The sequence below is a fragment of the Pleurodeles waltl genome, chromosome 10 (assembly GCF_031143425.1).
Source record: "Pleurodeles waltl isolate 20211129_DDA chromosome 10, aPleWal1.hap1.20221129, whole genome shotgun sequence".
Taxonomy (NCBI): domain Eukaryota; kingdom Metazoa; phylum Chordata; class Amphibia; order Caudata; family Salamandridae; genus Pleurodeles; species Pleurodeles waltl.
In genome coordinates, this window is record NC_090449.1 from 666,708,747 (window position 1) to 666,735,526 (window position 26,780).

Genomic DNA, 26,780 nt, shown 5'->3' on the forward strand with positions numbered 1-26,780 from the left:
AGCCAGGTTGTGACTAAGGGCCTGATTACAACTTTGGAGGAAGGTGTTAATCCGTCCCAAAAGTGACGGATATACCACCAGCTGTATTACGAGTCCATTATATCCTTTGGAACTCGTAATACGGCTGGTGGTATATCCGTCACATTTGGGACGCATTAACACGTCCTCCAAAGTTGTAATCAGGCCCTAAGTCTCTGGAAACATGTCTTGGACAGATGTTCCAGGGGTATGTGTCGGGGATTGGCTAGGCGATGAGGAGCTGAACATGGAATGTTTCTTGCAGAAGTCGAGTACCTCAGCTGGCTTGTCGCAGAGGCGCGTTTTCCCCTGGACATCAACATGGAGTCTGCCATATCGGAGACCGAGCCCCTGGAGAGCAGCCTTAGCATCTTGAAAACTTACATCCGACCTCCTGCACCACCACCGTGAAGTCGGGGTAGATGAAAATTGTAGCTCCCTGATATTGCAAAGGAGTTTTCTCTCGGGCCACGCGCCGCCCCATGTCATGGGCACTGTAGTTTAGGAGATGTGCAACTATTGGTCGCGGGGGGAGGAGGGGGTCCAGACACAGGGTGTGCTATGAGTGATCTATGTGCACATTCCACCACAAACATGGGGGTGAACCTAGCATGGTCCGTGACAGACGTTCAACGAAGAGGTCCATGTGCCCCATATTTGTCGTTTCAGCCACTCCCAGAATACAAATATTGTTGCGTCTGCCCCTAGCCTTCGTTTTTAATGGCGACAGTGTGCAGGCAGGATTCCAGTACCTCGAACCTCTAAGCCATTTTGGCAGCAGCATCCTCTATCTTTGATATTCGATTCTCCATTTACGCAAATCACATATCATGTCAGTCAAGGCGCTCCCCCATCCAGTCAAGACACCTAGCTACTGTGTCATCTCAGATGTCGATGGCCTTGAGACTGACACGGAGCTCCATCATTATAGAGGTGGCATTGATGGCTATATCGGAGTCCTCGACCCCGCAGGCCCCCACCTCAAACAATGTGGATGCGCTATGTTGAGGTGTTTATTTCTGTTTGTCGAATGCAAGCTTTCGTTGCTTAGGGTCTCCTTTACCCATCGTCCACTAAGTGATGAGCAGTCTCAGAGCCCGAGTCAGCAGAGGGGTCATCAATGGGAGGGGCTAATGCTCCGGTGCCGGCACCAGATCAGAAGGAGTTGGAGCTCAGCGCCAGCACAAAATGCTCACTTTTCTAGAACCAATAATTTCACCCCACACAAATGGGGATTTCAGGGTGTAAATCTGCAGAGCCCCAATGGCAACCGATGATGCAGCAAGAAGACAATTCTAGTGCCTAGTAGTTCATCAGGGGGCATATGCCACTTCGGGCTGATTCCAGGAAGGCCGCCAAAGCTCTCAGGCCCACCCCCCCAGGCACAGTATCAGGCCTTCAGCACCAGCCAATCCGCATCAGCAGATCAGACAGAGATATGAGGGACATACCTGCTGGGTGAGCCGCAGTACAGCTGTTTCTCCACAGTGCCCCAATCTCTGCAGCCGCACTCCTTCCAGGGGACGCGATGATCAAGAAGGTCTGGGAGGGCCTACATTCCGGTCACCCTTCTATGCAGCGGCTCTGTCTTTGGGGCTGCACCAGCCTCCCTGCACCGCTTGGCGCCTGAACCACCAGGAAGGAGGAAAGGGGGGGCAGGCAAGCAGCAATCATGAGCCACACTGAGCGGCTTGGGCGACCCTCAGCTCAGGCCCGCCCACATCCCGTCGCTGCAGAGCCTTCAAGGCATAAGGCGGCTTGAAGAGTGCGGCAAGCCCTGGGGTGTATCAGGACGTGGCACTCGGTCCAATGATGCCGTCACCCCCACCCCAATTACTCCCGTAGCTGTGCCTACTACGTTACTGGCACCATTTGATCCGGATCTCTCGGCTCCGCCAAGTCTGGGAACTGATCCATTGGAGCTCTAATGCTGAGTGGCCATCTTGGTCGCTGGTGTAGCCATGCCCCCAGTAGGAACACTACTTGAGTCCGCAACACCAGTTGATCTGTAAATAAAAGAAAGATGAAAAGGAGGCTGGACTGAGATGACCTGAAGCTCATTTGCAGAGTTTGCCAATGTTATTGGAATCAGAATTTTTTTGTTTGCTGTGAGGAGGCATAACGGACAACAGACAACTGTTTATTGGCTCAAAAGGGGTACAATGAGGTATGTGGGGACCAAATTCAAGTCCAACTGTAGCATAACAAAGTGCTTAGGCTATAATATGTTGCAAATTTTTTTGAAAATGCATCACAACTGGTTATTTGAAGAAGGACAGTTGCTCCAGCAAATGTAAAAACGAAAAAACTAAAAAGTCTACTAAATATCCTTTAACAGTGTCTACAGCAGGTCCTTACTGTGTAAAAGAGAGAACAAACAGCATTGTATCTGTCAGTTTGGTGTGCACTACACGAAGCCACAAGCCTATCTCAGCATCCAACATACAATGATTTTGTAAATGGGCAGCTAGCTGCAAGGATAATTTCAATGACTTTAGGAGAAAGATCAACTGCCTTTACTCCATCGCCAGGCATGGAGGTGCACGTTGCGCAGGCCCACGTGCAAGACCCTGCCCTGCCGCTGCAACAGATGGCCCCCTCAAAGGAGCAGGCTAATTGGAGGACAGATGCTCAGGCTAGGATGTTACAGATACCACACTCTACTGGTTCAGTCCAGAGCCAATAGGATGACTTGAGCTCAGTAGTTTCTGATCTTCTTCAGAACTCTGAGCAGGAGAGGCAGCGACGGTAATGTGTACAGTAGTCCTCTTTTCCACTACATGCAGAATGTGTTTCTGAGGGAGATCCTTCTTGGGAGCTCCAACATGCATAACTGTTGACACTGTGAGTTCTCGGCAATTTAGCCAGAGTTTTTGCCATTGCTGGAAGCTCTGCACCACCTTCGGGTGTAACTGACATTCAGAATCTAATACTCCTTGACAGATGAGCTCACCGGCCCTATTGTTTAAAGATCCTGCCAGGGTGTTTGCCACCAGGGAATGCACTGATAGCTCAGCCCTCCAGTGACAGGACCCAAGACCACACTCCGCTGTGATTGTTGCAGTACCACATGGCTGTGGTGAGAAGGCCTGAACCAGCTAGCCCTTGATGATTGACAAGAAGGTAATCAACGCCAAGTGAATCGCCTGCAGCTGCAACAAATTTATGTGGAAGTGGGAGTCTGCAAGAGACCTCTGATCGCCACCTCTCCAAGATGGCCTCTCACCTCAGTAGTGATGCACCTGCTAGCACTGTCAAGTCTGGTAGGGAGAGGGATATGCCATTGGTCCAATTGAGGTCAAACAGCCACCACTGCCAATATTTTCTCATCTCCTCTGACACCTGGATGGGATCAGAAAGGCTCCCCTGGTGCTGGGTGACTGAGACTTCAGATCCCATTGCATACCCATGTATGCCATTTGGAATGGTCAGCAAGCAGGATGTGGAAGGGAACCAGGCCATGGAGCCTCAGAGCCATCCTCACTGCGACCCAGACCACAGGCTGAATCATGGGGAGCATAGCATGAATGAATCCGGTAAAAAGGCCAGATATGCACTGTACCTAGGATGGCTCCAATGAAGATAAGACTCTGTGAAGGAGTCAGGTGTGACTTCGGCAGCTTGACTGAAAACCCCAATGAGGTCAAGAGGTTTGCCATTGTTAGGAGGTGGACTGCGACCGACTGTGGCAAACCGGAATTCAGCATCCAGGCATTGAGGTAGAGGAAGACTGGTACCACCGACCTCTGTAGATGGGTAAGCAACCACCACCATCACCTTAGTGAACACCAGAGGGCCACTGGTGAGGCTGAAATGGAGCATTTCAACCTGAAGTTACCTGTAGTCCACCTTTAACCAAAGGTACTGTCTGTGGAACTGCAGGAGAGTGATGTTAAAATAGGCAGCAGGCAGGTCTGATGCTGTAGTCCACTCTTCGAAATCCAGGGCAGAAAGATCCTGGGCCAATATGAGCATCATGAATTGGTCCATACACAGGAAGGCATTGAGAGGGTGAAGATCTAAGATAGGTCAAAGGCCTCCGACCTTCTACGGTACAAGGAAGTAGCAGGAGTAACATCCTGTCCCTACTTTGAGGCCGCAACCCTCTCTGGGATCCTTTGGCTAAAGCAGTCTGCACCCCCTGATGCAAAACGGACAGACGGACCTCTGAGAGCTGATCCGATGAAGGCGGCAACTGCGTCAGGTCCAAAAGCAAAGGCATGGCATAGGCCTGTTGGAGAATCTGCACAACATATCTATCAAAGATAATGCTCTGCCACCCGGACAGAAAGTTGTTGAACGGCCTCCTCCCAGGTGGCTGTGTGCCACTACACGTGCAGTAAACAGGTCTGGAGGTTGTCACAGGAGGTCCAGAGGTTTGGGGAATACACTGCTCCTGATGGCCTGGTCGTTGCTAATGGGCACACAACCTCGACCTCAAAAGGGCTGAGCGGCCTACTTTGCAGGTGGTTGGGCCTGAAAGTGTAGGGTGACTGCTGAAAGTCTGCTGAATTGCACAAGGAGTGTGTCATAGTTTGGTTCTCCTAAAAATGTTCCACGGCAAAGTTTGCCTTTTTGCAAAGAAGCAGGCACTGTGGGGAAAAGGCCTGTTCATTAAAGATTCCTGGATATCTTCTGAAAAGCCTTTGGATCTCATAAAAGCATTGTGCCAGAGCACCATGCTCGTCCCAATAGCCCTTTATTAACAATTGGTGGCCCGTGTGAAAAACAAACTTAACCGCATCCAGGCCATCCTGAGAGGTTTGAGCCAAGGAAGCTTGAGCTTTTTTGGAACTGTCAGTAACATCTCACAGACCATGTCCCAAAGTGCCTGTGTGTAAGTCTAAGAAGGCAGTTCACGCAGACTGACCTCAAGGCAAGGCATCCAAGAAGAACATATAGTCGTCAAATATTTTCATGCATTTGGTTACTGTCAGGAGGAGTCATCTGAAAGGTGTATTGTTTGCCCCCTGCACCGCCAAACTCTCAGGGGTAGGTGCGAAGTTTAAAAGTTAGGGTCATCAACCCTTTATCAGGCAAGGTATCCAAAACACTTGGATTCTGCAGTTCCATGTACCAATTGTCTTCATCATTAAGGTAAACAGGTGTGGGGGTCAGACTTTTTACATCATCTCCATATGGCTGGATCTGGTCACTCTTAACCAAAAGGTTAGTGTATTGTCAGTGACTGCACAGCAGAGGAGTTCAGTATCGGCTGCACAACATCAGGATCTAGGCATGGCCTAACTCGAGATGAATTTGGATCTGATTTGGAGACCACAATGGACTGCAGCTCCTCTTCTGGCAGTAACATCTGTGGGACTAAAGCACAGTTTAGCGCCAAACCTCAAGTCGACATCACTGCTGGACCAGAACTCAATGCAGGTTTAAGGAGCACAAGAAGTACAAAGGGTGGACCACCTGGTGTTAACCCAACTGGAGGCACCTGCAAATCCTTGGGGCATGAGGGACCTGTAGTTGTGCCAAAGATGCACAGCAAGGCCTGTCGAAAGGCGTTGGCCTGCTGCAATGTGGCCAACAGAGCCAGGGAATCACGGTGCATCAGGGCCAAAGACTGTATCGGCTCTCAGTAGAACAGGAACTAGATCTGGAAGCACAGTGATGCTCTTGTCCTAAAAGTACATGAAGGTTAGACCCACTTAGAATTCTTATGTTTTTTTCTTTGACTTACCCAAAGACTTTGGCAGTGTAGATGATCTACACCGGGAATGACTTTGAGAGCTGATCCATACTCTTGACTTCGGCCTGAAGTGGGGCCTGTGTGAAGTCTTGCAATGCTTCAACACATAAAGCATCACTTCACATTCACAAGTGGCCTTTGTGTTAATCTGGGCATAGTCATCTCAGGCCTCGGAGTCCTGCGCCAAACCCATACAACAGAGACACACCTCTTGCTGATCTGTCAGATATCTGCGACTGGAAATGATTGGAAGACCTAAACCCTATAGCCTTAAGGGGTAACATGTTCTTGTGCACAATTATGACATATTTTGAAGGAGAAATTGCTTCCCAAAATGAAGAAAAAGAGTGGAGCGGAGCTCCGGATCCACGGCTGATGTGTGAAAAGAAAGGAACTGATGTCAGAACGCATGTGTGGCCCTAATATGTGGTTCTGTTTGTCACACCCGGAACAGAACAACATCGGTATGGAGTCACAGTGCCGCCTACCAGCGCTCCAGATTGCTTTTTTTTCAGTTTCTGGATCCAGTCTGGCACGTGGGGATATTCACGCAGTGAGGTATCTGCAGTTATAAGTATCCATCGGAAGTGTTAAACTGCAGTTCTCTATACTTCTCATATCATATTTCCTTGTTGAAATTTAAAAAAAACAAGTGTCTATACAGTGCTGATTATTTAATATTTTCTACCAAAATCTCTACTATTTTCTGTAAAGCATGCAAATGTCTCTTGCATAGCAACTTTATAGAAAACATGTCAAATAAACAGGTAAGAGATATCCCTCACTGCTAAGCATGTGGAGGATGACGCGAAAAACTCAAAAGCAACAAGATGGAGAACATGAGTTACCAATGCTCAGCATTATCCTAAATCCATATTTCTGATTGATTGCATGGTGTAGGCCATAGCACCATCTCAGCTGGGCAGAAGGTAAAGTTTCCAGAAGTCACTCATCACCATTACGTTCCTTGTATTTATCTGAAATGAGTGAGTTTTAGACAATGGCTACAGGCTTGAAGTTTCCTAGCTATATCTTCTGAAGTCACCCTCCTATTTCAAGAGGCCATGGGCATCATCATCATAAATTAAAATTCAATAAATGTGACTAAGAACAGCAAAGAGAGGCTGCGCATAAAATAATAGAAGACTAATGACAAGGGTTGAAGGAGAAAAGGTGGAAATGGAGAAGACCGAGAACTGTTTGGAAGAACAGGGCAAATGCCCAAGCTGCATTTATCAAATCCATTTCTTCCAGGCAGTCAATCAATATGGCCGTGTCAACAGCATCAAAAGCCACTGACTTGACTATACAGTAAAGACATAGTTGACAATCAGTTTTCAGCTGAAGTTTTGTAGAGTGACCGCCAAGAAACACTCTATATATTTACGCCAAGTAAAACTACTAGCCATAGATTATAACGGCCCATTGATTCAACAAAGGCACAGATATAGGTATGCCTATTGTTATTACTACTTTGCCCAAAATTTTTGCAGTCATCAGGAAACAGGAAGTAGGCCAACAATCGTCCAGATCTTCCGGGTCGTATAATGTTTTTATGGCAAGGCTGGAATAGGAACCCAAAGCACCCCTGGACATTTTTGCAGACCAGCCCCCCAAAGGGTGCATAGTGAGCAAACCTGGTGTTGGACCTGACAGCCTTAGGGTGGTCATCCCCCAACTTTTGCCTGTCTCCCTCTACTTTTCTGGCACTGCTTTTGTTGGTTTTAGGACTCTGTACACTTTACCACTGCTAACCCGTGCTAAAGTGCATATGCTCTCTCCTTTAAACATGGTAACATTGGTTCATTCCTAATTGGCATATCTGATTTACTTGTAAGTCCCTAGTAAAGTGCACTACATATGCCCAGGGCCTGTAAATTTAATGCTACTAGTGGGGCCTGCAGCACTGGTTGTGCCACCCACAGAAGTAGCCCCTTAACCATGTCTCAGGCCTGCCATTGCAAGGTCTGTGTGCGCAGTTTCACTGCCACTTCGACGTGGCATTTAAAAGTACTTGCCAAGCCTTAAACTCTCCTTTTTCTACATATAAGTCACCCCTAAGGTAGGGCCTAGGTAATCCATAGGACAGGGTGCTATGTACGTAAAAGGCAGGACATGTACATGGGTGTTTTATATGTCCTAGTAGTGGAAAACTCCTAAATTCATTTTCCACTACTGTGAGGCCCACTCCTTTCATTGGATAGCATTAGGGCTACCCTCATATACTGTTTGAGCGGTAGATTCTGATCAGAAAGGGGTAACCAAGTCATATTTCGTATGGCCAGAATGGTAATAGAAAATCCTGCTTATTGGTGAGGTTGGATTTTATATTACTATTTTAGAAATACCACTTTTAGAAAGTGAGCATTTCTCTGCACTTAAAATCCACCTGTGCCTTACAGCCTATCTCCAATCAAAGCCTGGGCTGGTTGATAGCTCCCTTGTGCATTTCACCAAGACAACCACAAACACAGGATACTCAGTCACACCTGCACTCATCTGCATACTGAATGGGTCTTCTTGGGCTCAGAGGGTGAAGGGCCTGACACTTACATTTCAAAGGCTAGTGGCCTGCCCTCACACAATGGACAATACACCCTACTGGGACCCTGGCAGACAGACCTGTATTGAAAGGGGACCTTGTGCACTTCAAAACCACTCTTTGAAGTCTCCCCCACTTCAAAGGCATTTTTGGATATATACCGGGGTCCCTGACCCCACCAAATCAGACACTTCTGGAACTGAACTTGCAACCTGTCAAGAGAAACTGCCTGGCTGCCCAAAGGACTCATCTGGACTGCTTTGCTGAGAAGGACTGCTGCCCTGCTGTAGCCCTGCTGCCCCCTGACTTTGCTGAGAAGTGCTATCCAAGGGCTTGGATTAATTTTGACTGTTGTTTTCTGAAGTCTCAGGGCCAAAAAGACTTCATCTCTTTAGGTAAGTCCTTGTGTGCCGAAAATTGACACACAGCCTGCTGGAAATGACACACAGCCTGTCTTGCGACGAGAAAAACCCTGCACAGCCGAAACAGAACGACTCAGCTCAACTTCCTGAATGAAGATTCAACACAGTGCCTGTCTTACGGTCGGAAATTTGATGCACAGCCCTACTGGATCGACACACAGCTAAACCGGAACGACGCAGCCCAATTTCCCAAGTGAAGAATTGACGTAGAGCCTGCCGTATATCAGAAAATTCCACGCATCGCCATACCGGATCTGACGCAATGCCTGTGACTTCATCCTGCACACCCCAGATTTCCACACATCATCACTGGGTGTCAAAAAGATCCCCGCATCGCAGTGAGCAACCAAGACTGTGTTCCAGAAATCGACACAAAGCCCCTTGCAGCGTGGAAAAAAACAACGCATCATCTGAGTCGCACCGGAAATTCTGATGCACACCCGGTTTTTCCAACATCTCTTCCTCTGCGGTCTCCGTGCGTTTTATTTTTTATGCAAACAAGGTACTTTGTGCAAACAAGAGACAACTGTTGATTTTTTAAGATTTAAGACTCTTTTCAAACTTGCAAAAGTGATATCTCAACTTGTGCTTATTGAATCTTTACCATTTTTACCTTCATTTAACCAGATAAATATCTTATATTTTTCGTAACCCTTTGGGTGTTTTCACTGTGTTACTTAATAATTTATTGCACAAATACTTTACACATTGCCTTCCAAGTTACGTCTGACTGCTCAGTGCCAAGCTACAGGAGGGTGGGCACAGGATAATTTGGATTGTGTGTGACTTACCCTGAATAGGATTGTGGTCCCTAGTTACAATGGTGCGTTGGTGATTTGCCCTCGCCCCCAAAAAAATTGGGAAAAATTGCCGAAATGGTGCATTCTACAGCACATTTTTTACTATATATTCAATTGTATTTGTTTTTAAAGCATAGTAAATGATGACCTTACAGTGTACCAGGATACAGCACTTTTTATGGGGCTCATCAAGGATTCCCTCACCATCACCCTCTGACAGTGCCTCTCATCTCTCAACAGCCTCTCTCTCACATGTATTTAATTTGTTTTATAATGCCTCTCTTACAACGCAAGGTGTTGGAATACTTTACACCATACAAATACAGAGACAGTTTAATCATACATGTGTGAATCAGTCTATAGAAAATGTTACATAAGACAAAGGAGATGACAAGGTATAGGGTTCACATGTCACTCGTACCAGTAGACTTGCTTGGTCTGGGGAAGTATAACCTCAGAATTCAGAACATGACACAGGGGTAAGGGATGACTTTACTAATAGTTTATTTCTATACAAACATCCCTTTTTAGCAAAATTAGGATAATCAAAGAATGGGAAAAACACTTCCTAACCTGTACCATGCATTTTGCAGCTCACTGTGCTAGATTATGATTGTAACTTATGAACTGCACTTTAACAAAGGGATCTCTGTGACAAAAGCAGAATTCTATTGGGCATTGCAAATAAAATACTGTTCTACGATCTGCATAGTACACATTCTTTGCAGCAGGCAAATTAACCCTTTGCGCTACTTTAGACGAGTCAAAAATGCCACTAGACAAATCTCTGCTCTCTCTCCAGCAGGTACATTAATCACCAGAATTATCTTGGTACTTTTATTGTTACCTGAAAAATGTTGGATATACAAGGACATCTGTAGTGCTTTTGAATCTGCTGCACTGCTACAGAAACGGCTGCCCCACCCTTTGAGCCTCCTAGGGAAATGCCCGATGCCCAGTAAGGCCAGTTCGGCCTTCAAGGACAAACACTACGCTCTTCTAATTTTACGCTCTTAAATCTAGTACTTTTCAGATTCCGGGAGCCAGATTGGAAGGGACACAATGGGCCTAGACTATTACAAAGTTGGTCTAAAATAATGGAAACAACTGGGGTAAGTCGCAGGCTATGGAAGCAAGTATCAATAAAAGGTATACCTCATATATAAGGTTCAGTTAGGTGCAAACTAACAGAAACAGAGGCTACTTTAAAATGTTTTCACATAACCCCAAGGATGAGTAGCATTAGTGACTGTTACTAAGGGAGGTGTTAATTTCAATATAATCAGGAATTTCTCTTTCTCTCTACGGGACGTTGTGGTTGTTAGACTACACTTAAATTCTGGCTGCAGTCATCATGTTCTCATAGTTATTAAGGTGCATTTCTGCTGTTACGTTAAAAACTGTGACCTCGGATGATTGTTTTGATCTAAGCCTGCTCGGTGTTAAACAATGCTGTGGTCTATATTTTAAGCTTACTGGTGGCTCGACCTTTACAATTTAAAAACGAGAACACACTATGACATATGCCTGGGGTCGTTACAATGGAGTCTTACACTCCTAGTAGTCAATTTGCACACATCACTGCAGAATAAGCGATTGATTGTTTAATTGGTAAAGTTCTAATAGAAATATGAAAGGTGACAGTTGCTAGATCAGTGCACATCATTGGCAAACATCCAAGTTTCATGCAAGACTGGAAGTAGTAAAAAAATAGCTTGCATCCTACATAGTTGGGGGTAAAATATAAACTGTAGTATTTAAAGGTTTAATGATATTAGGGTTGCAGTGACTATGTAGGGGTGGGGGTGCTTCTTTATTCACCAGTCTGGAGTTTATGCTTAAAGTCTTCCTCTGGCCTGTAAATGCGTGTATACAGAATTTCAATTTGCACTACATGTCCGATATTATCAACTGGTGTCTCCCATTATGAATGGGAATGTCATACGATGAGATGGAACACAGATCATACAGTATTACCTCAGAGGCTGGCTGCTGGAAGTGCGATGATAAAGATGTTTGGCAGTGGGTCACTTCTTATAGCAAGTTTTAATAATGAACTAAAACAGCATGAAAAGGCAGAGCTGAAAATATTTAACAGATATGGGAAACAATTCGTTTTTGGTTTATTGAACTTGAAATGACTGTCCCATTCCCTTGATCTCTTAACTGGAAAAAAACTTTTTGCATATTTCCATTTTACCCAGTTCAGTACATTTAGGAAATGAACTGATCTACAAAGTATATGTAATAATGTGCTTACAAATTCATTTGTTGAAGTTCTTATCATACAGGGTCTCACGCAGGAAAGTTTTAGAACCTTAGTTACATTCTTAACACATACAAATACCAAGTGTGTGCGTAAGTACTGAAATACACATTTTAATAATTGCCATTTTGTTAGATTAAAGCCCAGTGATGAAACTCAGTTGTGTAAGACATTTCATAGTATGGTGGATTTTCCACTGTAACAACTTATTGGTTTGCGATGGGCAAAATGATGTGACCAGGGGATGAATGGCTATGCAATATACATAGACCACGCACAAACCCTTTGTTTTTTAGTAGTCAAACACTCTGCATGGTTTTCCCACCTAGGAAACAAGGGGTTTCTTCATATGAAAATATCTTCAGCCCATAGAAAAAAATAGAAAAATGCACTAGAGATGAACAGAAGGGGGCAACTGTGGTTGGAAATCTATTGGTCGCATATATTTCCATGCATAGTCCCAGGGACGTTTGACAATCCCCTGAAAGTCATAGAAAATCAGAGGCATATGTACATAATTCTTTGAATTCCAATTCTCTTCTATATTTTGGGAGTCAGAACCCGTGCATTCGATAAAACGCTTCAATCTAATTTTCTTTTACATTAAAGCATTTATGTCATGCTCAAACTAGGGAATTTTTCATACCTCTAGTACCACAAAACTAACCTCAGCGTACCAGCAAAATTCAATGAATTGCAAATTTAAGAAAATGACCTTTTTGTGTGGTTACCCCCATCACTTTTTGCTGGATTTTAATGCTGGTGCATGGACTCTGAAAACTTGGGCTCTGCCATCCAGCGCCCAGTGTATGTGTTATGACCCCTAAATCATATTGAATTGGCTAATAACAGTTTTTTGTATTTAGCTTACCTATAAGTCCCTAATATATGGTGAACTGAGGTCCTGTAAGTTAAATGTCACTAGAGGATTTCAACACCTATTGTGCTACCACTAACGTTACAAGGCACAGCATGTTTCCAGGCCTGCCCCTGCAGCCCGAGCATGCAGTTTTAAAACTGCAAATTAGACCTGGAAAAATAAACATTTTGCCAAGCCTCAACCATCCCTTTTAATACTGATACTAATACTGGTAGGTCGCCCCTTGAGTGTGCCCTAAATGCCCATATGGCAGGGTGCATGGTAATTAAAATGTAGGGCATGTGTGCTTAAGTTTAACATGTCTTGGCAGTGAAAAATCTCCAAAGTCGTTTTTATGGGCGAGCACAAAGTGCTCGTCCATTCTGTAATCTCTTTTTGGGCTTGAAACCACGCCCATGCCACGCCAGTCACTTACATTGGTTTGTGGGTTTGCCTTTTAAAATCCGCTTGCTTTCACTTTTGAAAGGCATGCATACGTCATGCCTTTTCCGGTGTTTAGCCCACCTACACAGCACCAGTAAAGTACCAAAAACATATGAGGCTCGATGTTTTCAGCCGAGTCTGGACTACTTTATCTGTTTATTTTCCACACAGCGCAATCGCGCTGCATTTTACATAGCGCAATCGCACTGCATTTTTTTTTGCTTTACTACGCTAACAGCTCTAACTCGAGCAAAATGCGAGATCCGTTGCACTGAAAATGCTTGTTCACTGTTGCAAGGCTGGCTGTCCCATAGAAAAGCACTGGGTTACTTTATAACACCTTATAATGAATGACTTCAGTTGGGGAATAACTAGAACCACGATTTAAGGACACAAACTAATAGTAATTAAAAACTCAATCTAATGGTCAAGTTGGATTTTCAATTACTTTTCTGGAAATGCCACTTTTAGAACATTGGCATTTTCCTGCCTAAAGCCTCCAGTGACGTTTCAGCGTTAATCCCAAACTATCACCTGGCAGCATGCTGGGAGGTATGAATGATTTGCAGAAAAGGGACCTTGGCTGGGAGGAGGTACAAGCTCCTCCTGCCAGGATGTCCTGGAGAATGTGTGCAAAAAATGCACAAGCTTCTGCTTCAAAGAGGGCATCTCCTGTCAAAGGCAGATGTAACTCACAACTAGGCCTCCCCATGCCATATGTGTAATTAGCCAGAGTGCCACCGATCCCCGTGGGGGAGCGAGGAATGGACTTGTTGCAGTAGAATTTCTAGTTTCTCTAGGACAAACCTCAGGGGTGCGCCCAAATGTCTGCACAAGGGAAGGAAGGTTTTGCCATATTGGATCCAGGTAGAGAGTGGCACTGTGGGATAGTTTACAGTAAGATTAGGGGCACTACTGAGAATATTTTTCTCCTATTTATGGAGTGGCCAGCAGTTTCAACCCACCCACAGGCTGCCACTGAGCATAAAAGAGGTACCCTCATTTCCTCTTCAGAACATCTCTGGATGTGTGGAACACAGAAGTACTGCAACTGCTATTGAACCTGTAGAGAGAAACCCCAAGGACTGGACCTGCTCCCCATTTCTACCCAAGGTAAAAGAGTGGACTACAAGGGCTAGTTGGTTAGCCCCCTGTTAAGCTTCAAGATCACACAAGCTGATTGAATTCTAACCCCCAAGTGGTGCTGAAAAACTCCTGGATCCTTGACTGGTGTTAGAGTGTACTCTTTCCCCCTTCACAATGGCAAGACTGGACACCTAGAAACTTTTCTGAACTCTCTTCAAAAAGAACTAGAGGCTACTACCGGACCACCACCAGGCCGCAGCTGCTGGAGCCAAACTGCTGATCAGACTCAACTTGCTGGTTTGCCCCGCTAAAAGGATTCTGACTTCCAGCTGCTGAACTGCGGGTCAGCTTCAACTTGCTGGTCTGCCCCACTGAAAAGATCCTGACTTCCAGCCACTGACGCCGAACTGCAGGCCAGACTCCACTTGCGTGTCTGCCCCACTGAAAGGATCCTGACTTCCAGAACAATCTCGGAGTCTAAATTTAGAGGCATTCACTGGGACCAACCCCGAACATCACCCTGTCGAGGACTACTTTTTCCTGGGCTCAGAATTTGCCCACTCTGAGTTTTCCCGCCATCAATGTTGAGAGCTTTAAACTTACTACCAGGCCCAAGTCTCCCAGCAAGGTCCTGCGCTTCAGCCTATTACTATTGGCGAGCTCCTCTTTGAATCCATCTGGCACCAAGGCCCACCAATGACCTCGTTGACGAGGACTTTTCTTTGAAGAAAAACGACTAAGTCAGAAGGTAAACTTTCCACCAGGACAAACCTGACCACTGTATCCAACTCGTGCTCTATAATGGTCATCCTTAAGTTTTGACTTTGTCCTGGCCTAGTGCAACCAGATATCCGTGGTTTGACATTTGTGCTTTTCAGTACTAGAAACATCTGAAACTTTGGAAAATCATATCTCTGGTTCCCTACATCAGATGTTTGTCTTTTTGGTGTCTGTATGTTCTTTAAAATGTTCTCTATTGTTATACTTTGGAGTAGGATTTTTATAGTGTTGTGTTTTCTACTGTTTTAATTGTTTTGTTTTCCACATTCTTATTAAGCCTGCCTGCTCTCTGGCTCAGCTACTAATGATTGAACTCAGGTTTAAAATACTGAGACCTAACTGGACCTATTAAGGAATAGTGACATTTTTACTTTCTCACAGTAACATAAAAAGCTAACATATAGTATTCACCCATAAAAGAAATCTTTCCCATACGTGGCACCCTTCTCAGCCAACAATAATCAAACCATTTCAGAAATTATAACTGTATTATCAAACTGACTTTTTCACTGAAACGGATTACATTTTTCTTTTGTTAATCAACTTATTATAAGATCTTTTAATTATGATCTGCTAAAATGAATAAACTAAAAATGGTCAGTTTGAATAATAAAGGCAATTAGCCATAAACCTGGTATGGTTTGCTGCACTGTGACGTTTTAAATAGCAGCACATTATCGCATTTTGATTGCTTCCTGTGACCAGAAACAGAGATTTGGTACAGTCAAAGACCAAATTAATTCAAAGGTTTGGGAGAGGGTGGCACCACATTTATTTTTCCAAATAGAATGCCAGGGACATTTCTATTTTCATGATCAGTAATAGACCAACAAGCAGTGAAAGCAGCAACATCAACAGCCAATGTAGTTTAAAAATGCATCTGGGGATGGAGCAAGGTTAAAATGGGAGCAAGAATGCTCCTCATTTGCTCTGTCAAAGGTCCATGGGCAAGGGAGTGGTATCCACCATTGACAGATGTGTGCCACCGTTTTGGGAGAGATGGTGACCAACAAAATTCTTCCAGTGAGATGTAGGGTTTGCCACCACTTTGGGAGAAATGGTGACCAATAAAATTCCTAAAGTGAGATCTGGGGTTCCAGAGGAGCTTTGTAATGACCAGGATAAGACTTAGCTGTCTGCCACACCTGGGGGTAAAAAGAAATGATGCTCCCCCTGGGTGTGGCCGAGACCTGATACTGCTGTGGATAGACATAATGGTTAGGAAAAGGTTTCAATGAAATTGGAATTGCACAAGGTGTACATTATTTGTTTAATTCATTACAATTCAAGTACATGAATTTGCTGATGCCTTGCGGTTTTCAATCATTAGGCTGAATATTTCTCAGACATTCAAAAAGAGGACTGGTTACTGTTTTGCATTTCAATGTCACTGGACCTCCATTATAATGTCCAGAAATGTCTGCATATGTTTTGATAAAGCAGGGCTCTTGTACGGATAAAGTAAACACAAAAACAACATTGCTGTAGCAGCTGGACTGTTTATTGAACTTTACAGTACCTTTTGGTATAATCAACAGAGGCAAGAGGCACATCAAAGTATCCTCTCTCCTTCATTATGGGTCAGTAAACTGTTGCTCACAGAACTGCGAAGTGCATTCTTTCACTTTCCAACACCCATTGTAGACAACAAGCATCCTTGGGACTCACATTTAAAAAGATAGAGGTGAGTTCTTTTTCAGCATGCTGGGGTAAAACTAAAACGAGGAAACAGTGATAACAGTGCCATTTATTCATGGTAATCCATTACTACCTTAGGCAAAGCATAACTAAATGATGCCCAACAGATGCTGGGATAAAAAAAAATCAATATGTTAAAAGTAAAAACATTGTGAGAGCAAAATAATACTATCACAGGATGATCCCCAAGCATGTCAAATCAAGTCAGCCCTTTTCTGTAACACCATTACCCTTACATTTATTCAAACCGTTGTACATGTCTTCAAAAACTGTTTCTGTTTACTTCTTTGAGTCATAAAATCTCTGTACACATTATAGCTTCCAAGGACTTTCAAAAATAGGTTTATCCTGCAGTAATGAAAAACACTTTTACATGACAGTTCTTTTAAGTAGTGATATCTTTGATATACAAAAGCGTGAAAAAGATGGTGTCTTTTCCCATCAAATAGATACAATTAAATTAAAACATTTTGGGCACAAACTAAAATGAAAAAGTCCATACATTTAAAAAAATCAGCATTAAATTTGGAAGCAAATACTTTCTTCATTTGACGTTAAACTGTAATGGACATATTAAAAAAATAAAAATAGTACATATTTACAAGGTATACACAGGTGATATACAAATTAAGGCAGGGGATAAGCAAAACATTTTACTTTAAAAAAGGTGAAATTGCCATAAAAGTCAATTTAATTTTAACACCCAATTGCATGTACAAACATAATAATCATATTGCTAATAAATGATATGATCTTCCAAAAAACTGCATATAATGAAAAATTTGTATTTATAAAAAAACATTGTTGGGTGTCTAAAAACTAAATTATTTAAGCTATAAAAATGATATTGGTAATTTTGTGAAACAATGCATTGTTAAATGTAAAAATGTTGGCAAACGTGCTAAAATGATTCTTTTGAGTAATCCTAGGTCGCAGGGTTCGGCCTTGTACCATCTTCTGTTAAATCATACCTAGATTAAGCAAAGAAAGTAGAATTTATGCTTTTTTTAAAGTTTCCAGTATTAAATATTAACCAATTTCTCTGGCCCTATATTAACTCACCACTGAGTCCAGCCTTTGCTAAGTTCTTCGGATGCAAGTTCTATCAACAACTGTAATAAAGGGAAGATGCATTACAGTCCAAACAAGAAATGAATGTCTAAAGCAGATATGCATTAAAAATGCATGCTCATTGTTTAGAATTCATTGGTTACGTCCCAAACCACTGCATTTTACTTTCAAAGGCATAACAAGCATTAACACAGCAAATGAGTTTGCCTCTTGCATAGTAATGCTTAAAGAGGCCAACATCAGACTATGCCACGTGTACATTTTCTGGAAATAATACATATGATAAATCTTTGCGAATATAGTGATTTGTTATGATTTACTAATTTAAAATAAATCATCATGGTTAAATACAATCTTCTCTGTCAGTATTGTGAAACTTTATTTGGGTTATTTAAATGAAATTTGATTCTGAATGGCAGCTCTCCCTCAACGATTGAAGTTGACTACCAAAAGTCCATACAGCCAGTTGGTGGATTCTGGTTGATCACTATATAAGGAGATTAAGGTTTAAATACCCATGCTCCATCAACACATATAGAAATCTGCGTACACAGTGAATACCAAGAGGCACAGATATAGTTGTACACTAATCACTCACAGATACATCTACACATGTATTGCTTCCAAATGGCCCTTTCTCGTGAGTGGCATATTGATCAAGTTTTAATGTGCAAGCCTATACCTTTAGGGTACAAAATGTCTCAGAATGCAGAGCTTGATTTGAAAAACAAAAATAAACAAAACAAAACACTGACGTTGTTGAGTTTCTCACAGGAAATTGGCTACTTGGCTGCCATGCCTATCTACAAATGCACACATAAATAGACGAATACACCACAACTACATAAAGTATCAATTTGACATTTATGATGCTGACACTTTTATTTGTTTGCCTTGCTGTTTTCTAATCAATTAAATGTTTCATCATTATGCATCAAAATAGACAAAAGCTCCCAACCCAATGGCACTGGATTGGTCAAATGAACAAAATAAATGATACTTGGGTGCCTGTTTAAAAATCGAAATTAAAATATATTTAAATAATTATGACTAAGAGAATGTCTTATAATCTGGATGCCGGACATTACTTAGAATACAATTAAAAGATGCAATTCTATACTGAAAGACCAAAAAAGTTTACGTGCACGCACCCACACAAAACAAAAAAATATATTGTTGAAATCAAACTTCTAATTACACATACTATAGCTGTAAGACTAATAAAGATAAATGGCTTGCTTGAAGAACATGTCTGTGATATATTGTAAACTATGGGCAACATTAGTAAAATTGGATAGTATGCATGCTGTTTAGCTATGAAAATGGAAATCGATAACGATATATTAAAAAAAAAAAAAAAAGTATACCGTAGAGGAGATTTACCTATGTAAACGTCTTCTGTCAAACTTATTTTGCCACAAATTGTTATACGATTAATCCATATGTTCACCTTACTGTGCAACTATTGTGATGCTTTTCAAGTAACTGCAATACCTCATACCAAAACCTAGTTTGACTTAACAAATTACTCTACGGTAGTTAAAACACTTCCATCTTGAAAGGTATTTTTAGAAGAGGACAACCCAGAGTCTTCAATAAATTCCAAGGGAACAGAGTCTCTGTCTTTTGTTGGCTCCATTACAAGTCTGGAATAATGCAATGGTACACACTGATACAGAGGGCAACGGTAATTTCAAGATGCAGAAGTTATATGTGTCATTCTGTGTTTGACAATCCCATTTCCTCATCCCTCCCAGATGTCCTCAGAAAAGCTACATAACTGATGAATCAGAGAAATTGAAACCATGTCTTGTGGGAAATCCTCATTTTCAACTCATTCTCAACTATATGATTCACCAGCATTTAGCTGGTGAAACTTCAAGGACCCATGGAGAGAACACTGGGTATGTGGTTTCTACGTTCTTTGAAATTTTGGATTCTGCCAGAATCACATTTGTTTTGGCTAAATTGTGATATCCAACCTCTTGTAATCTGCACCTTTCACGTTATTAAACCTTGTGTCATCTGGTACTGTGATATTCATAGTATGATGGACTCAACATATCTTAAGACAGGTGACCAAAATGTAATTTCAGCTCACAGATCCCTATACATCTTAATTGTTAGGAGGGAAAATGTATTTTCTTTTTCAGATAATATGTAGATTTCTGTAGCATTTCTAAGTGAACATCCTTAATTTTCTGGTAACTCAGAACACTACCTTTATATGTATATTAATAACTCAAATGCAAATTGCAAGCCCTCAACCTTACCTTTCCAAGCAGCCCTTTGTCTCTGGATAAGAAGCCACCACTGTTTTTTACTGCTACATCTAATGTTCTCCTATGAACATCTGCAAGTGAAACACTGAAATCAAAGCTAAAACAAAGAGAGAAATGAAATGGCTTTAACACAAATGATTCAATCAGAGATCCATTTAAATAACTTCTAGAGCTTCAATTTGCCACAACATGTGAAATATATCTACTTTTTCTTTTCACATTGACCAACTCAAGTCTAAAATCTTTATTCGGTCAACAAAAAGGACCATAAGTGCATAAATAAAATTCATATTTTAAAAAACACAAAAATTGAAGACAATCATAAATTAAAACCACTCATAACATCATAAATTCATCCAAAAAGCAACTTAAACTGCATAGGTTCACCTTTATACAGATTGCAGCAACATGTTTTTGGATATTAGTCCCCATCTCAGCAAATGCAAAACAGTAATCAGGAGTGAGTCAGTTTAAGTGTGCAGGTTCTTCTTAGGACAATAGCAGCAACTGTATAACTAAGAATGGCAGAACAAATTTCAAAAGAGAGGCTCTTCAGGTAAATTACCCCCTCTTTATGAGATGTAAAATAATTATTCAATAAAATGGGACACAAAAACCGCAATCTGGAGGAGTCATACAATGTGTAAAACAGCATAAAGTGTGGGGTAGATTGGTCAGTAAGTCCATCACAAGGACAACATGGTGAAAATGTATGCCAGGAACCACCTAGCGGGAAAGCCACTCAATGATGGACTGTGGTAAGTCATATCCTGGTAAGGTAAAATCTATACTATGGCTTAATAATCCCAAATAATATTGGTTCCATGCTTGAGGCTGTAAAAGTTTGCATACACCTTGTGACTGCAGGCATATCTAAAATACCTTCACACCTGGTTTCCTCTCTGGTAGATTCACAGCGCTCTTTGAGTACCATTTTAGATTAAGAAACAATGTTTCGAGGGCTATCAAAGAAGTGTCTGCAACCTAGGCTATAAAAAGTACTTTTTATATATGCCAGCCATGGAATTGACATTATATTGTTCAATCTTAAGCAATCAGTCAACACCCGTCTAGAAAATTGGGCCTGGGAGGTGCTCCATATTTTTAACCATAAAAAGAGTGGTGCCAACTTAAAGTGATCTTCTATAAAGCCTAATCCCAGTTCTGTATGTACAATAAAACTCACAGTAGCTCTATGTATAGCCACGCACTTACACAAAAAACTATTTTCAGTAGCCTAGAGTTTCCCATACGCAGTACAGTCCCAGACTCCAGCTCCATAGGTACCAGCTGCTAAACATATGCTTTTATAAAGGTGGACCAACACCTGTACTGGCTTTTGTCCTAGCCATTTTGCAAATCTAAATATGGAATCACCCACTGCCCCCATTTTTTGTGCTCTGTGGGTTATTAGCCTATCCCATCCCCCATTCACGTCAAATAACATACCTAGGCAATTAAACATTGATTATTTTGTTCAATGGGACCCCCCTTATAAAAAATGCTTTGAATTTAAAACTTTTAGGGTCGTGTGACATTGAAAAATACTTTTGCTGGTTCACCTTGAGCTTAAGTCCAGACAAAAAGTCATTAAAACCGCCTAAACGTTTTTGGAGCCCGTTTGCTGTCAACTCTAGGAGAACCACATCATCTGCGTACAGCAATAACGTAACTGGCTGATTACTAATTCTAGGGGCATCTTTGGTACACATACTTATTGCTGTATCTTCAAATTAATATGACATAAAAAAAGAAAGGGGACTAGTATACAGCCATGCCTGACTCCTCTAACCACCATAATCAGAGCTGTACAATCCCCATACCATGAATAGTGCACTCTAGTAGTAGAGTCCTGGTAAAGTTGCTGCCTGCTCCATCAGATGCCACAATAGTTCCCTATCTACCATGTCGAAGGCACAGGAGAGGCCCATGAAGGCCATGTGCAGAACCCCTCTCCTGGCCTTGATGTATTTATCCAGGATGAGCATGAGATTTAAGGTCTGCTCGGCGTTCCCCAATCATGGACAGAAACCATTTTATACTGGACTGAAAAAATTATTTGCCTCAGCCCAGGACTCCTTTTATCCCAAAATGGCATTCTATTATCTATTATTGATTCTTTCCAAGAGGCAATAGGACCCCCTTCAATGCTGCCCTCAGCACATTTGTAAACAAAGGGGCCCAGAAATCAGAATTAGTTTTAAACAGATCAACGGGAATCCCATCCAGCCAGTGGGCCTTTCTAAATATAGCACTTGTAATAACAACAGATACTGAGGCTAAGTCTATAAGGTCAGCAATCCAGCCTTCATCAAAATTGTGCCCATTTTCATTACCATCCATTCCCTCCTTATTGTCTGGTTTGAAAACTGCAGAATAATGATTGACCCAGTTTTGTTCTGGGATATGGCAAATGACCTTGACAGACTGGCTGTGTGCAGAGAAAGGGCAGTTAACTATGTCCCAAAATAGTCTGGGGTCTTTCAACTATGCAGTCTTATATAAACCCTTCCATGCTCTCGCCCTGATATTGTGTTTCCTCTGCTGGAGGGTTTGCTTGTATATAAGTCTTACTGCTCTGATGTTCATAATATTACGTGGTGTGGTATTGGTAGCTGTTTTAAGGGCTTTGAGTGCTACAGTACACTCAAAAGAAAACCATGAGTGGCCCATGCACTCTTCGAACGATTTGTTAGAGATGAGCCCACCTGATATAGCTCTATAAAGTCCCATAAAACATTCCAAAATGTTTACTTGGTCATCCAAAATAGAGAGACAGCCCGAGATTTAGTTGCGATTTGTGATAATCAAATTTTCAAAAAACATATTTGGGTCAATGGATCCCAACTGCAGGTAAACCACCACATTCGCTGAATAGCTAACTGACGCTATAGCTTTTGTGGATGAACTGTCCAAAAAATAGGAAAGGAATTTCAAAACAATGGGGTTATGATCACTAAATGGGAGTGAACCCATCTCATAGCCCAGGAGATGATGGACCAAATCATTTGACAGCAAGACAAAGTTTATTGTGGTGCCCTTGCCCCTTCCTATGAAAGTGGGTACATTTTGGCTGCCACAACCCTGGGTATCAGACGAAAAAATTAGATTTAAGGATAAATTCAATTATCGACCATAAATAATTACATACTTATGTTTTGGTTGAGTACTCTGTGAATGGACCTTCAAGAGGATTGCATTCACAACACACAACATACACTCACAATCAGTCATTCACGCACGCATTCAACGCAACTCACACCCGCATGCACGCATTCCAAAACATACACACCCCCCCACATACACACAACACCCCCCACGCCACTCTCCTGTTGGAGAACCCGACTTACCTACTTGCAGGGGGTCCTCAGGCTGGAGACATTTCACGGCGCTGCTGTCAGCAGCAGCGTCCGCCAGCAAAACACCGCCAGGCTGTATCATTGCTCATGATACGGTCGGCGGTGTTTTGCTGGCGTGACGGTGCTGCTGTCAGCAGCGCGGCCTTACCGCCGTCCATCGCCATGCCCATCAGCGGTGTTCCGCCAGCATTCTGGCAGAATACCGTCGGCGGTCATAATACGCATTGACGGCTAGTAGCCACGGAGGAGGTATGTTGGTGGCCGTCGCGGTAGTTACCGCCAATGTATAATGAGGGACTAAATGTGGATTAAAATACATTTTGTTTCCTCAAACAATGATAATAGCCCACTTGCTAAAAGTGGTCTCCCTTATTGATATGTAAGCTGTGTTTTTGATTAAATTATGACTTGTGGATCAAGGTAATCTTTTTACAAGGTTGCAAAGTGTGCTACATTTTAGGATTAATCTGGATGCAGATTCTCCAAGAAGCCAGGGGTACCAGAAGTGAGGCCATGCTCTTTTTGACCATCTGATGACAGCACAAGGTTGACAAGTGTCCCACCAATATCACCCCCAGGAACGTGCAAAGGATAGAAACAGCAGAAAGTAAACCAGTCGCTTTGAGGCCTCTTACCTCTAAGTTCCTGCATATGTCTTCATGACCCTGAGGACCATAGATCATAAGGAGAGTGCCGGGTTACCAAAGGGTAAGCCATGGGTGACACACAGTAACCCTTTGAAGCTGTACATGACATCTATAGGGCTTAAATGTATTCTCTTGCCAATTTATGACTAAAGAGAACATGTTCGTACAGTGTTACTGTACATGATAAAAGGTCCAGAAAATTGTAGTGTAGGATTTTTAGATCGTCTTTTGTAATATCTGGTTCTTGTTTTAAGGCACTTCCAATGTTTTGGTTTATTCCCTGAGATCAGCATTCCTTTTGGTAGACTGCTATTGTGTTATTGTGAGTGCCATGTATGCCCAACAGCATTGCAGCACTGATGTGTGTTTGTAGCTGTAATACTATCTGTGTTTAACTACTGGCTCCATATTGACCACTGACTCCATTTTGTGCTCAGCTTAGCTTCCAACACCGTCACATTGGTGGTGCAGGTATTTTTGCATACACAGCTTGTTAACATGTTTTCGCTTCTTCTCAACAAGAACGGGCACATAACATGGGGGAGTAGGAATGATAAGATGTAACCGTCTGAGAATGTTTATGGTGAAGCAGGGAACAGCTTGGTCTTGGAAAAACACAGTGAGATTTGGCCAGTCTCTAGTGTGTTTTTCCTCAACACTGACCTGGTATGGCCAGCGTTTGAACAATAACTTATTCTATGGGAGCGGAGAGTGCTAGAATTCTCCTCTTCAGTTTGTTTAAAGTATATAAGGGAAGTAAGCTTGACAACTGGGACTAGAAGGGACTCTTCTGAGAAGGGATGCCTTGTTCAGAAAATAATCGAGCCCCGGTGATGTATTTTTAATTCTTATTTTTTAGCTTTGTGTTGTGCATGCATGGATACATAGTATATATTATTATTATTATTATTATTATTATATATATATATATATATATATATATATATATATATATATATATATATATATATATATATATATATATATATATATCACTTACCCAGTGTACATCTGTTCGTGGCATGTAGTGCTGCAGATTCACATGCTATGCATTATTCCGCCATCTAGTGTTGGGCTCCGAGTGTTACAAGTAGTTTTTCTTCAAAGAAGTCTTTTCAGAGTCACGGGATCGAATGAATCCTCCTCTCGCTCATACAGCGCATGGGCATCGACTTCATTGTTAAAAAATGTTCTCGCAAAAGGGTGTAGGAAGGAGTGACAGAGAATAATAATAAAAATGTTGTATAGAAATAGTAAGTAAAAATAGATGTCCGTGCAAATTTAAATGTATCTACATATGTACAAAAGAGAAAAAACTGCAATGACTACAAGCTTCTGGGAGGAGGGAGGGTGCATGAGAATCTGCAGTACTACATGCCACGAACAGATGTACACTGGGTAAGGGACATTTACCATTAGATGGCATGTGTAGCTGCAGATACACTTGCTATACATAGACTACAAAGCAGTTACTCTCCCCAAAAATTGCGGTGGCTAGTCTGTGGGAGTTGGAGTTGTTTGCAATAATGTTCTTAAGACAGCTTGACCAACATTGGCCTGTGCTTTGAAAATACATCTACACAATAATGTTTTGTAAATGTATGTGGAGTAGACCATGTGGCAGCTTTACATATGTCTGCCATTGGTATGTTTCTAAGAATGCCATAGGTGCACCTTTCTTTCTAGTGGAATTTGATTTAGGTGTGATTAAAAGTTTTCTCTTTTGCCTTAATGTAACATGTTTGTATACATTTAACAATCCATCTTGCCAACCCTTGCTTAGAGATAGGCTTTCCTTTATGTGGTTGTTGAAAGGCAACGAAAAGCTGTTTGTTTTCCTGAATTCTTTGGTTCTATCTACTTAGTGCATTAGAGCTCTTTTAAGGTCAAGAGTATAAAGGGCTCTTTCTGCAATTGAATCTGGCTGTGGAAAGAAGACTGGCAATTCCACTGTTTGTTTTATGTGAAAAGGTGATACCACTTTTGGCAGACATTTGGGATGTGTTATAAGTACAACTTTATATTTGTGTACTTGGAAAAAAGGTTCTTCAAGGGTGAATGCTTGTATTCCACTAACTCTTCGCAGTGAAGTAATGGCCACTAGGAAGGCAACTTTCCATGTTAAGAATTGAATCTCACAAGAATGCATGTGTTCAAAAGGTAGGCCCATGAGCCTGGTGAGTACAATATTTAGATTCCAAGTAGGAACAGGTGATGTTCTAGGGAGAATAATACGTTTTAATCCTTCCATGAAGGCTTTTATAACTGGAACTTTGAAGAGAGAGGTATGTTGAATAGTTTGCAAATATGCTGATATTGCAGTAAGATGGATTTTAATGGAAGAGAAAGCTAGATTTGACTTCTGCAAATGAAGTAGATAGCATACAATATTTTGTATTGATGCTGTAAGTGGATCAGTATTTTTAGATTGACCGTAGTAAACAAATCTTTTCTATTTGTTAGCACAGCATTGCCTAGTTGTAGGCTTACGTGCTTGTTTGAGAACTTCCATGCATTCTAATGGAAGTTTTAAGTATCCAAATTCTATAACTTCAGGAGCCAAATCGCTAAGTTGAAAGCACTGGGATTTGGATGTCTGATTTGTCCCTTGTTCTGTGTTAATAAATCCGGTCAGTTTAGAGTGAGGTACTACTGACCGGTCTAGGAGTGTTTTGTACCAATGTTGTCGTGCCCACATTAGGGCTATGAGTATCATGGTGAGAAAGGTCTGACGTAGTTTGTTGACCAGAAAGGAAAGTAGTGGGAGAGGGGGAAAAGCGTAAGCAAATATCCCTGACTAGTTGA

The 26,780-nt window shown here is 42.0% G+C and overlaps 1 protein-coding gene across 2 annotated transcripts in view; it reads right to left on the bottom strand.

The window, feature by feature from the left end:
* Positions 1–16,401: 16,401 nt before the first annotated feature.
* The window catches only part of ESYT2 (extended synaptotagmin 2), a 542,370-nt gene continuing 531,991 nt past the window's right edge, over positions 16,402–26,780 (bottom strand). For both annotated transcript variants that reach the window (XM_069211166.1, XM_069211165.1), the window contains 3 exons: positions 19,961–20,066; positions 17,679–17,728; positions 16,402–17,587 (listed from right to left, as the gene is read on the bottom strand). In XM_069211166.1, coding sequence (XP_069067267.1) covers positions 17,542–17,587; positions 17,679–17,728; positions 19,961–20,066 — 202 coding nt within the window. In that variant the 3' untranslated portion in view covers positions 16,402–17,541. The remainder of the gene's footprint in view (positions 17,588–17,678; positions 17,729–19,960; positions 20,067–26,780) is intronic.